Genomic DNA, 11,605 nt, shown 5'->3' with positions numbered 1-11,605 from the left:
TAATTCATACAACATAGAGACCGCAAGCGTAAAACATGGAGACAAGCTCGTCTTCACCAAAATTTGAAATTTGAAAAATAGCAAGTGACGAACGATCAGATTCATAAATCAATGGTTAACATGCGCAAAAATGTTTTTGGCGCCTAATTGCAAAAAAAAGTTAGTAGTTAGATGAATAAAAATTAATTTTCTTACCACATAGATATTAGTGTTCTAATAATGTATATAACTGTATAACAACAATGTATATAATTGTGTACAAGTGCATAAAAAACTGCTCCAATAATGTATACATACCAAGTTACAGTTTAGCCATGGATAGAAACTTATACACACAAGCATAAGAACACAAAATCAACAAATAAAATCAAAGCAAGCAGACACCATTGGGAGGTAGGGGAGGGGAGGATGCACCGCTAGGTGGGAGGGAGAGGGGGTGATGTGGAAGCCGCGCGCAAATCCACCGTTGGGAGGTCGGGCCGTCGGTCGTGGAGGGGGTGGCCACGTGCCGCCGATCGTGGACGGGTTCGCCGCACGCCGCCGATTGGGAAGGAGGTGGCCGCAAGCCACCGGTCGGTGGAGCGGGGATCCAATGCCATCACAGCAGAGCAGTATTGGGGCCGACGACGGAGCAGGCGGAGGCCGCACAACATCTTTCCAACCATCCTACATCACAATAAAAACATGTTTTAGCAGGCGCAAAAACCTTACAGTGGCAAAGAAAGGCATAGGAACATGTTTTAGTATATGCAGAAACCTTACAGCAGCAAGAAAGACATGTAAACATGTTTTTGCAGGCACAAAAATCTATTATGATCCCAACCCAAATCTTGCCTCCCACTTGAGCGAATATATAATTAATAGAGAAACAATGCGTAGAACCTAATAAAAACCCTCCCCTGTGAGGGATTATTTTAACTAAAACCATGACAACCTCAACACAAACCATTATTCTTATTTTGGGGACGTATAATTAATAGAGGAATAATGCATAGAAGGCTCCAACAATGTATATAATTGTGTAAATCAAAATCCAAAGCTTGGGACAAGACAACTAGTTTCAGCCAATGTCGGCAATGTCTTGCCGCACACTATGGCTACCCAAATTAGAATGCTAAAAACTAGGAACGTTTTTTTATGCATATTAATCAACAAGCAAACTGGACTGCTAGAGCTCGCAAAAGATCAGGATTGGACCACAATTTTTTATGCAAATTAATCGACGTACAAGCTACTAGCATCTCCAAATCCACCGTCGAGAGGAGCCCAAGAGCCCCCTAAATCACTAAGTGGGTGCATAGAAACATACATACAAGTTTTTTATCAGGTCTAAAAACACAGTTTCACTACGCGCAGAAAATTAGGCATGCAACAATAGTAATCAAGGAAAGCAAAAAATAAATTTCTAGAACTAGTTGCGGCAGTCATCACCAGAGGAGAGGCGCTGAACCGGAATCGTGACGGCCCCAACCCAAACAATGCATAGAACAATGTATAAAATTGTGTACCAACAATGTATGGAATTGTGTAGAAGTGTACAGATAACTGTTCCAACAGTGTATGTCAAAGTGTTCTAACAATGCATAGAAGTGTGCTCAACAATGTATAATTGTGTAGAAGTGCAATGATAACTGCCCCAACAATATATAGAAATGTGCTCCAATAATGTATAGAAATTTGTTCCAACAATGTATACAATACATACCCCCATGACCAAAAATTAAGACTTCAATTTCATTGCACATCATATAAAGGAGAAGCATAAAAAACAGTAATGAAACAAATATTAACTACATTAATGCATTCAAAAATTAAAGATTTCAATTTCATTCACATTATTGTAAGGATAAGCATAAAACATCCGCTTCAGAGGGCACCAAAAGTGTGAAGCAATCACATAAAAATCATCTCTCAACAGTAAACATGTTGACAGGCACACAAAGGCATATGCAACCATGCTTGCTTGCATTGCTAGCTCTGCGTTTGCCACAACTCCATCTTTCGGCAAGGCTAGAACTAAATCGAATTAAAACATAAAAATCCATGGCGTAGAAATTGTGGCTCAAAGAAGCATAAAAAATCGGAAGCAGACCTGTGGAAGACATCCTTGACCACGCCACGCCACTGCCGTTGTCCACGCCACCAGCCGCCACGGCTGATTCGCACCATGCGCCGCTGCCGTGGACCACCGGCCATGGAGGATTTTTGAACGAACTGTATGTTTTATTAGTAGGCACAGAAACCTTACAAATAATTTCTTTGCATCCAAAATAATTAAGATTTCAATTTCTTTGCATTCAAAAATTAAGATTTCAATTTTATTCACATTATATGAAGGATAAGCATAAAACATCCGCTTTAGAAGGCATAAAACATTTTTATGCAGCAAAAAACATAATTCACGTGCATAAAAATCGACCTATTCCTCTGTCGTGCTGGCCACACTCATCCATCCTTGGTGCCGCGAACTGGATCCCTGCAATCCAACACTGTATGGTGGCAGAGCAACATGAGCATGAACTAGCTTCCATGGAAAACAAGAAAAATTCAAGAACACAAGCATGCAATTTGTACTTCCGCAGGTCCACACCCCGTGCCTCTACTGGATCAGGGCCAGCCTACGGCTCACCGTGCTGCAAAGAGCCTGCACTTGAGGCAGCTTATGTATGCAGAGAAACTTTTGTATGCATGCTATGAAACAAAAATTTTGTATGTATGCATAGAAATTTTGAGCCTGCACTTGGGGAGAGCAACACGTACAGTCTAGTGTTGGAGACACCACCGCATCAGGGAGAGAGGTTGAGCTCTAATTGCAACCAAGCAGAGCATAAAAACAGTAGCACAAACACATAATCAACAAACAAAAACAATGAAGGTGAATTATGCACGAATCACAAACATGGATCTCTGTACCTTCTGCCGGGATTCAAATGCACGAGGAGCAGACCAGACATCTGAGCAATTGAATCAAAGCAAGCAGCCACCCTGAAAACATCTATCAGATGAGCAGCAAGTCAATCCATCAAACACCAGCAGGGCATGTCATCAAGGCAGCAATTACTCACCAAATCGTAGGTGCAGCTACTTGGTCGAAGAGGCAACGGTGCGGAGGTGATGACATGTAGGTGCCCCCGCCATCCCCGGCTGGGCAACGCGCTAGTGAAGACCGGCGAGTGCGCGTGCCGGGAGCTCACGGTCATGGTCACGGCCACCGCCCGCCCCACATCGCCTTGCACCTCCCCGAGCAGGCCCACGCGCGGCCGAGCGCGTGCGCTTCCAGTCGAGCCAACCAACGGCGGTCGCGGAGGGGAGGGGCCTTGCTCGGCCAGCCAACGGCGGTGGCGACGCATTGTGTCGGCCTGCACGGGGCCCGCAGCCAGGGCCGTCCCAACAATTTCTAGCCCGTGGACAAACCAAGACAATGAAGTCCCGGTAATCTAATATTTTAATATCACGAGATTGAACTATATAGTACTACTGGTAATAAGAGTTAACTCGCAAAATATAGTTTGTTAAAAAACGACAATACATCAAAGAAGCTTAAAGAACGGTGAAATCCATGAAATGACTTAAAATTTAAAACAAATTATGGGCAGCCTGCTGCATGTGGCATGTCCATAAGTTCCTTGATGAATTAAATAATTAAACTAATAGATCAACAATTTGCTGCACTATCGCTTGATGCCTGTATGTATTGGATTGCAAGGTAAAAACGAAACTGAAGTTTTCAGATCGAACAAACAATAAATACTGATGAACTGAAACCATAATCACTTACCGCAGAGAGTCGGGGACAGGGATGAAGGGACTGCAGCGCAGCTGGGTTAGTGAGCGCCAGCTGGGATCACGGGATTCCAGATTACGGAAATCGAGATTTCAGGATTTGGGAACGCCGGAACAGCCGCCGCGGCGCAACAGCACGCATGCTTTGACGCGGAGTCGCGAATAGGAAAGGGTTGCTGCGCAGAGCCGCAGACTGAACTGGACGTGATCCTATGGAGCCAAATAACATGTACTACATATACGTATACTTATGGGCCCCTAGTGCCATGGGCCCCGGGCGTCGCGCATGGGACGGGCCTGCCCGCAGCCTCGGCGGCCCACGGGGGCTCGCCCCGAGCAGAGCAGGGCGCGCGGCATATGCTCCGACTAGAGCCGCGCGAGAGCACGCAAATGGGGGATGGGGAACGGGGGCTGGGCGCAGGTGGGGCCGCGGGGTGTTGATCCGATCGAAGGGAGCCTGTCAACGCAGGACACAAGCAGCCGGCGAGCTGCAATCGCCGGATCCGGTCGCAGCGCCTCCTGCAGGCCTTTTTCTCCGTCTTCTCCGGTCGCTTGGGGCTGGAACCCAGTGGCCCTCTGTCGTGCGGCATCCAGCACCGCCGACGGCTGCACCACCATCGAGCGAGCCCCGTTGCCCCACGTGCGGACAGGCGCGGACACTGCCAGCCGGAGCCGCAGCCGCGATCGGCCTAGCCCTCGCGCGAGGCCCTACCGTGGCCGCTCGGGCCGCTGCCAACGAACCGCGCGGGAGGAAGCGGAGGGGCCGTCGGGATGCCGGAGCTGCCGCTCGCTCGACCGCCTGGAAGCCTGCAGCGCGGCCACGCGAGGTGCCTAGAGCCGCCAGGGCGAATTCAAAATGAATGGGTGGGGGGAGGAGGGCTGGTCGGCTGGACGGGGCTTGTGGTTGCTGGTTGGTTTGGCAGCTCAGGAGGTTGGTGGATGCTGGTTCGGTAGAACCAGGTATGTTCGTTTCGGGCTGGGGCTTTCCCTAATTATTGGAAGCCCTAAGCTCCCAATAACATATCTAACATATTATAATTGTTAGTAGTCCTTTTATTATATATTTGATTAAAATTAAAATTGTTTGAGTTCTTAGAGCGTCTCCAAGAGTTCTCTAAGGTTTTTAGCAAGACGAGAAAAAAACCATCTCCAACAACTTCTAATCCATCCTCCTAGTCTTTTAGAACTTAGGAAAAGTCATCATGCTCCACGTAAAGTTAAGCGCTTTCGAGTCACGCGTACCTTCTCTCCCCACGCGTATTTGTCGGCCAATCTAAAGGTGGAAGGGGCTAGAAAGAATAAAGGGTAGGAAATGATTCATAATATAAATGTACAAGAGAGAAATAATATATAAAAGTGGTTAGGATAATTTAGAAATAGTATAGAATTTTCTAATATAAAATTATCTTCTATATTTTAGTAGTGGATTATTAGAAACTCTTAGCGATCGTCTTGTTTATTTCTTTTAATATTTTTTTAGAAATTATAAAACTTTATATTTTTGGAAAGAAAATATTGGGTATTCCTGAGATGCTCTATTCTTTGGGACAAAGTGAGTCGTCGATGTGGAGTATGAATGCATGAGTATATATACAGCAAAACAGCAACGTTTCTGCTGTTGACCTCTCGTACTCCTGCAGGAAAGGACAACTAATCTTCCCTAGGATGCGGTGGACGAGGACAGTTTGACTATTCTTCGTGTCTCGGATAAAGGAGCCATGCGATAGAATCTTTTCTGCTCCCTAAGACAGAAGTCATTCTTGCAGTAGTTAACTTTTTTAAACTTTAACTAATTATATATAAAAAAATATTAATATTTATAATACATAATTAGTACCGTTACGTAGATCATTGAATATTTTTTTAAATTTATTTAGAGATATAAATCTTGAACGTATTTCGTATAAATCTAATTAAAACTAAAAAAGTTTAAGTGACCCGTATCCTATAATATCATTTTTTTTAAAAAAAAGTACTCCACTAGTACGATCTGAAGGACCAATTTGATCCCGTCAAACCAATCCGACGTCCGAGATCATCCCTCACTTACTCGGCTCACGCGGCCCCGCACGAGAAAGAAAGCCAGGCAAGGCATGTAGCCTTCAAATTCCCAACCTCTTGGCAGTTCACATCCTCCCCGTCTCCTCGATCGGCGTCCCGTCCGCCATGGGTGGCCTCAAGCTCCGGCGGCTCGCATCCACCTTCCTCTCCCCGTCCCCGGGTCCCGCATCCCCGGGCTCTGCAGCCGACGCGCACCACGCGGTGTCGCGCGCGACGGCGCACCACCCTTCCACGGCCCCGCCGTCGGCGCACCACATGGACGCGCTCCTTGCCTTCGGCCGGGGCTCGCGCCTCTCCGCCGCGTCGCTCGCTGCGGCGCTCGTCGACCGCCTGCACGCCGCGGCTTCGGGGCATGGCGACGCCGCCGTGGCCCTCAAGTGCCTCGTCGCGCTCAGGGTCCTCCTCGCGCGGGGCGCGTTCATCCTCCGCGACCAGCTCCTCGCCGCCCTCGTCCGGCACCCGGCCTCCGGGCGCAACCCGCTGGCGCTGTCCTCGTTCCCGCTCGGCCGCTCCTCCTTCACTGCCGCGTCGTGGGTCCGTTTCTTCGCGCGGCTCCTCGAGCTCCTCCTCCTGCTCCCGGACGCCTCCGCCTCCGCCGACGACGCCGAGTACCTCACCGCGCTCCCCAACCCGCACCTCATCGCCGAGCTCGCCGCGTTCGTGTCCGTCGCGGACGCCGTCCGCCAAGCCCCGCCGCCTCCGTCCTCGGCGGGCCCACAGCCGAACGCACTCATCTGGGAGGCCGTCCGGCTCGCCGACGACGACCGCGTCGCGGCGGAGCGGAACATCGCCGCGCGCGTCCAGGAGATGGGAGAGCGCCTCGACACGCTCTCCCTGGCCGACGCCGTGGAGCTAGTGTGCGTGCTGCGGCGGGTGGAGGAGGGTGCCGCGTCGGCGCCGGCCCCGGAGTGGAGGAAGTGGGCGGGGCTGGACGAGGGCGTCGTGTGCGCCGCCCGGAGCCTCCGCGAGCGCGCGGAGGATGTGGTGCTGCGGAGGACGGTGGAGGAGAGGCGCCTAGTGCGGAGGGACGCAGGGGGCAGCGCGTCCGCGCGCGTCCACCTGCCGATCCGCGCCGCCGCTGGCGACGGCGCCTTCCGCCGGTTCGGGTCCACAAGGTGGGCTGGCACAGTTTCTGCGTTGCGTAGACCGTAGACGGTAGGACAATGTGTAGTGTATGGTTTTTTTGAGTTTTTTCTCATGGTTCACTCAACACGTGTTTCAAATTCTCGTAATTGTGTAGTCCAGTTTTTGTAATTTTGTTGTTGTACGCTTGTTATTTGTTTGATGCAAAATGAAATGGTGTAAGTATTGGGCGAAACGTGAATGGAAGTGCTTGCTGTGAGATGATTGCTCGTTTAAAAATCAGCTTGTTGCTCACTTTGTGATTTGTGATGGTGAAAGATCTGCAAAGACGGAACCATGCATTAAATTAGGCTCAGGCGTGTAGTACTTTGCTGCTTTTGCGGTTAATCGATCAGCTTACGCAGTAGAAAATGATGCTTTGGTGGCGTGATGGATGGATGGATGTACAAAAGATGCAAATGTAACTGCTACTCCCGGTGTCTTGTATCTTCCAGTGGACTCGCGTTGCAAAGTTGCAATAAGTAACATTCTGAATTCCTGATGTCGACCTGCCATACCAAAGATATGATTATAATTAGTTCATTAGTTGTAATCTAGTGGTATCTGCATATCCATGTAATTTTGACTTTGCTGTGCAGCTTTGGTATAGTTGAGTGCCGAGTGTCGACATCAGCAGATTACTAGTAGGTTACAGGGAGCTTGTGCGCTTTTAATCTTCTGATTCTGACAGGCATGTGTGCTCACCTAGGCGCATTATTGGCTTGGACTTCGTTTATCTTGCAGCCTTCCTATAAAACCACATGCTTCGGTGCGCAGTGCCCTCCATCGTCGCATCGCTGTTGCTCTCCAGATATCGATACAACTCTTTTCTAGTTTAAAGTTTAAACATGTGCAGGTCTTATGTCCTTTAGATAGAGTTATGTATGCACTTGTAGATGCACAGGGTGGTATACCCTTCATGATCTGTATTCTGCTCCTACCACTAACCACCACGCAACTCGTTTCCTAAATACTTATATTTTTTGCTGACGGTTCACCGGCTTCTGATCGATCGATTTTCTCGTTGAGCCCCAGTTGCGTACAGGCAACCATTGACCCTGACTCTAAAAGGGGAGACTGAATCCTTAAGCAAACAGCGATCGACCAAGCTCAAGCTTCAGAGAAGAAAAATATATATATATGGTCAGTGAAAGCATGAGCCCACACGGCTGAGTGCAACCTGCACGTGACGAGAGTCGAGACCTAAGGTGACGTCACGCATGACGTGACAAAAGGCCGTCTTCGACTACCCAGGGCTGATGTGTAATCAGGACCGTTTCTTCGTTAACGCCGGCGTCTGCTGTTCCATTTCACGTGAACCCGCGCCACCTCCGCTTTGCGCACCTGCAGCGCCATCCCCGTGATTGCGTCGTCTTGGGAGGCCATCACCTTCGACTGCGGCGTCTTGGTAGGTCGGGTGCCGGAGCTGCTAGTGACCCACGACACCGCAGTGGCACTGGCCAGGGAGTTCGCGGACAAAAGGAGGGTGGTGGTGGCTAGCCACCGGTACCATTATAATATGTGCAACACCTAATTTATTTTTAAAATATCTAAATGAAATATTTGCAACATAGTATGAAGACAAATAAAACACTTGAAACATATATTTGAAACACTTGTAAAAACATCTAAAAAGTTATTGCAAAACATACGCAACATCCAGATAAAAACACTTGCAACATATCTGTGAAACATATTGTCGGGTTCATAAACCCGGGCTCCCTCGCGGACCGACTTCCCCGCAAAGGCTCGGCCCAAAGCAGACAGCGCGCCACTCATGGGATGGCCCAAGTATCTAACCAGCAGGCCAGAAAGGCGATCCAATCACCGACCGGAAGGTCTGGCTGAGGAGGAGTAGCGCTCGTTTCCCGACTCCGGCCCACCTCTCCGACCGGAACACTCACTTCGGTCTTCGGCCGCCTCCGGACGGCCTCTCCAACCAGAAGACCTGGCCAAAGCACCACTTCCGACTCCGACCCCACGTCTCCGACCGGGGAACGCAAAAACCCCGCTCGCTGTTCTTCTCCGACTGACGCAATCAGAGCCGACTCAAACCAACCGACCGGGGACACCCGCTCGGAAAGGACCAGGGAACAAATGGAGAAAGCAAGGCAGGACGCACAAGTCAAACCACGATACCGGGGACCGTACCCTGTACGCCCACAGAAACAACACTCTGCAACCTCCCTGACACACAGTGTTGTAGGCGCCGATATTTTTCCTACAGTATTATGGGCGTCATTAAACTTCCATACGGTAAGGCTCCCCCCACATGCCTCTGGGCATCAACAGTGTTGTGGGCGTCGACATTTATCGTACCAAAGTGAACATGATAAAACTCCTCACATGCCTCTGGGTATCAATAGTATTGCAGGTACCGACATCTGCCATACCCAAACAAAACGACGGAACCTCCCACATGCAACCGATGTCCAACAGTGTTGTGGCCGCCTACCATTATCATGTACCTGCCGACGTGGGCAACAAGACTTAGAAGCATACGTACTCTCTTCCTCTCACTTGTAAGGCCATCCCCTTCATCTATGAAAGGGGATGTGCTCTCTCCCAACATTCAAGTGATTTTAGATTCATTAGATCGATCAAGTTTACTAGTTCACAACTACAGAACCATCAGATTTAAACCATAAGCACACGTTTGAACACTTAGCTCATAGCGGAGGTCCTGTCGCTCTCAGCCCTTCCGATCGGAGTCTCATCGAACCTCTTGTACCCTCTATCTTTCTCCTTCTCGTTTGTAACCCCACTACAAACTTCGAGCACCTAGGCTTAGGAATAAAGTCACCGACCGACTCAAACTGGACGTAGGGCACATTGGCTAAACCAGTATAAACCCTGTGTCATTGAGTGCTAGGCCACCTTCGATCACAACGTACGGTAAAACTATAAATATTTACTTGTTGGTAACTTTCTGCACCAACAGTTGGCGCCGTCCATGGGGAAGACGATGTACGTTCAATATTTTTTGGTCATCGGATGACCCACTTTTCCACCACCTTCGCCATGGCGGGCTCAGGCGATACGACTCACTTCAGTTCACTGAAGTTTCCCGCACTCCCACCGGTTGGGATGCGGGTTCCACTAGTTTTTGAGCCATCCCAGGCCTTCCTCTTTGGAAGCCTGGACTTTGTCACCGACCGACTCGGCGTACTACACCTCCGCAAGGAGGCACTCGTTTAGCACCTGTCGGAGGGGTGCCCCCATCGATTTCAGGACACACGACTTCGACGACGCGGCATCCGCGCTTCATTCTGAGCAAACTCTCTGCTCAAACCCCGCTGTAAGTAATTGTACATGCTGTTATTTACTTGATATTATCTATCTTCCGCCGATCTCCTGGAGGAACCCCGTTGTCCCTGCTGCTATCGCCATACGATCGATTCCCCTACGACCTCGCATCTCCTGTGGACGCGTATGTCTGGGGGCTCTGAAGGATGCCGGCGCTGCCCCCTCTCACATCCAAATTCATGGGGATGACGAGCTACTCTCCCACCTGTTTCCTCTACATCATGGATGATGATGTTGGGAGTGACAGCTCCAGCATCGGTGATGTGGCGCCTAGCCACCGTCCATCCCGAGAGTGCGCTATGGCAGACGCTCTAGGACAGCCACCAGTGGTAATGGAGTCCTTGCAGACTAACACCCCTCTGGACCCTTGTGCAGAGACCACCGAGCTCACATGGGAGCATGACGAGGAACTACGACAACAGTGGTTGCACTAGCCACCGACTGCGCCTGTGCGCTCGGCGCACCACACTGCGCCCCACGCGCATAAACCAGCGAGCGGTGCCTAGGGTCGCGGTCACCGGGTCCAGCGCAACACCATGGATAGGGGGAAGGATCCCCCATAGTTTGCTCGGGCCAATCAGAACATCGTCGCCGCAGCAATGCTTCTGCGCGGCCTCCCCAAGCCGAACGACCTTCAGGAACAGGCGATCCACCGAAACCTTTGGGCACTAGTGGAGACCGCCGCTGTTCAATAGGCGGAGAGCTCCATATCACGACACCGATTCATGGCCTCTCTCCCCACCAGGGGAATGAGGATGTAGCAGATGAGTCACACCACCCGCTCACCGCTACAACTGTCAAGTGCGGCACAAGAGGTCACACCCATGCCTCATCTTGACTTGACGACCACCCCGCACCGACCGCCTATATACGCATGGCTCAGGCCGAACCGAGACACATGCAGCAGCGACCGGAGTCCTAGCCTTGATGGCCCAAGACCATGGACCTTTGTCCAACACCTCCAGAAATCGCCACTCCCACCGCGCTCCAACGAAGTCCGGGGCAAAGGTAAGGCCAAGCGCTAGGATCAGGATGAGGGCCCATCCACGTTGGCCGCCACAGCTGATCACACGGATAAGCAATCCTAGCAAGACCCTTCGAGCCACTTCCATGAGCTCATGGAGAGCCTGTGCACCAACCACGACTACCCCGTCAAACACCTCTACAAGGACTGCGAGCTCCTCAAGCGCCTTCTACGACAGGCCGATGGGCCAAAAGCAGAAAAAGGCGAAGAAGCAGCGGCCAAGAAAGGGGGTGTAGCGGACAATTATCCGGACGACTAATGGTTGAAGTGATTTGATCAGGCACCTACCGACTGAAGGACGACAACGAC

The 11,605-nt window shown here is 50.3% G+C and overlaps 1 protein-coding gene and 1 long non-coding RNA gene across 5 annotated transcripts; one reads left to right on the top strand and one right to left on the bottom strand.

Moving 5' to 3' along the window:
- Nucleotides 1-262: 262 nt before the first annotated feature.
- LOC136546396 (uncharacterized) lies at nucleotides 263-4,880 on the bottom strand. Of its 4 annotated transcripts, XR_010781348.1 has the most exons (7): nucleotides 3,779-4,862; nucleotides 3,066-3,397; nucleotides 2,914-2,995; nucleotides 2,761-2,806; nucleotides 2,420-2,489; nucleotides 2,093-2,214; nucleotides 263-666 (listed from the first exon to the last, which is right to left on the bottom strand). It is a non-coding gene; the product is annotated as an uncharacterized lncRNA (long non-coding RNA). The 4 variants fall into 4 exon arrangements; XR_010781349.1 differs by having other exon boundaries at nucleotides 2,575-2,806; nucleotides 3,066-4,880; XR_010781346.1 differs by having other exon boundaries at nucleotides 3,066-4,846.
- An 813-nt stretch (nucleotides 4,881-5,693) lies between these two features.
- LOC136546395 (putative clathrin assembly protein At4g40080) lies at nucleotides 5,694-7,146 on the top strand. The gene has a single exon (XM_066538380.1). The coding sequence runs from the start codon at nucleotides 5,950-5,952 to the stop codon at nucleotides 6,994-6,996; it is 1,047 nt and encodes a 348-aa protein (XP_066394477.1). The 5' UTR covers nucleotides 5,694-5,949; the 3' UTR covers nucleotides 6,997-7,146.
- The last annotated feature ends 4,459 nt before the right edge of the window (nucleotides 7,147-11,605 follow it).

This window comes from Miscanthus floridulus, chromosome 3, assembly GCF_019320115.1.
Source record: "Miscanthus floridulus cultivar M001 chromosome 3, ASM1932011v1, whole genome shotgun sequence".
Classification (NCBI taxonomy): domain Eukaryota; kingdom Viridiplantae; phylum Streptophyta; class Magnoliopsida; order Poales; family Poaceae; genus Miscanthus; species Miscanthus floridulus.
This window is presented reverse-complemented; position numbering and strand designations above follow the sequence as displayed.

What these genes read in the sequence shown, in the direction of transcription:
- LOC136546395 (XM_066538380.1), top strand. Translation starts at nt 5,950, where the DNA reads ATGGGTGGCCTCAAGCTCCGGCGGCTCGCATCCACCTTCCTCTCCCCG.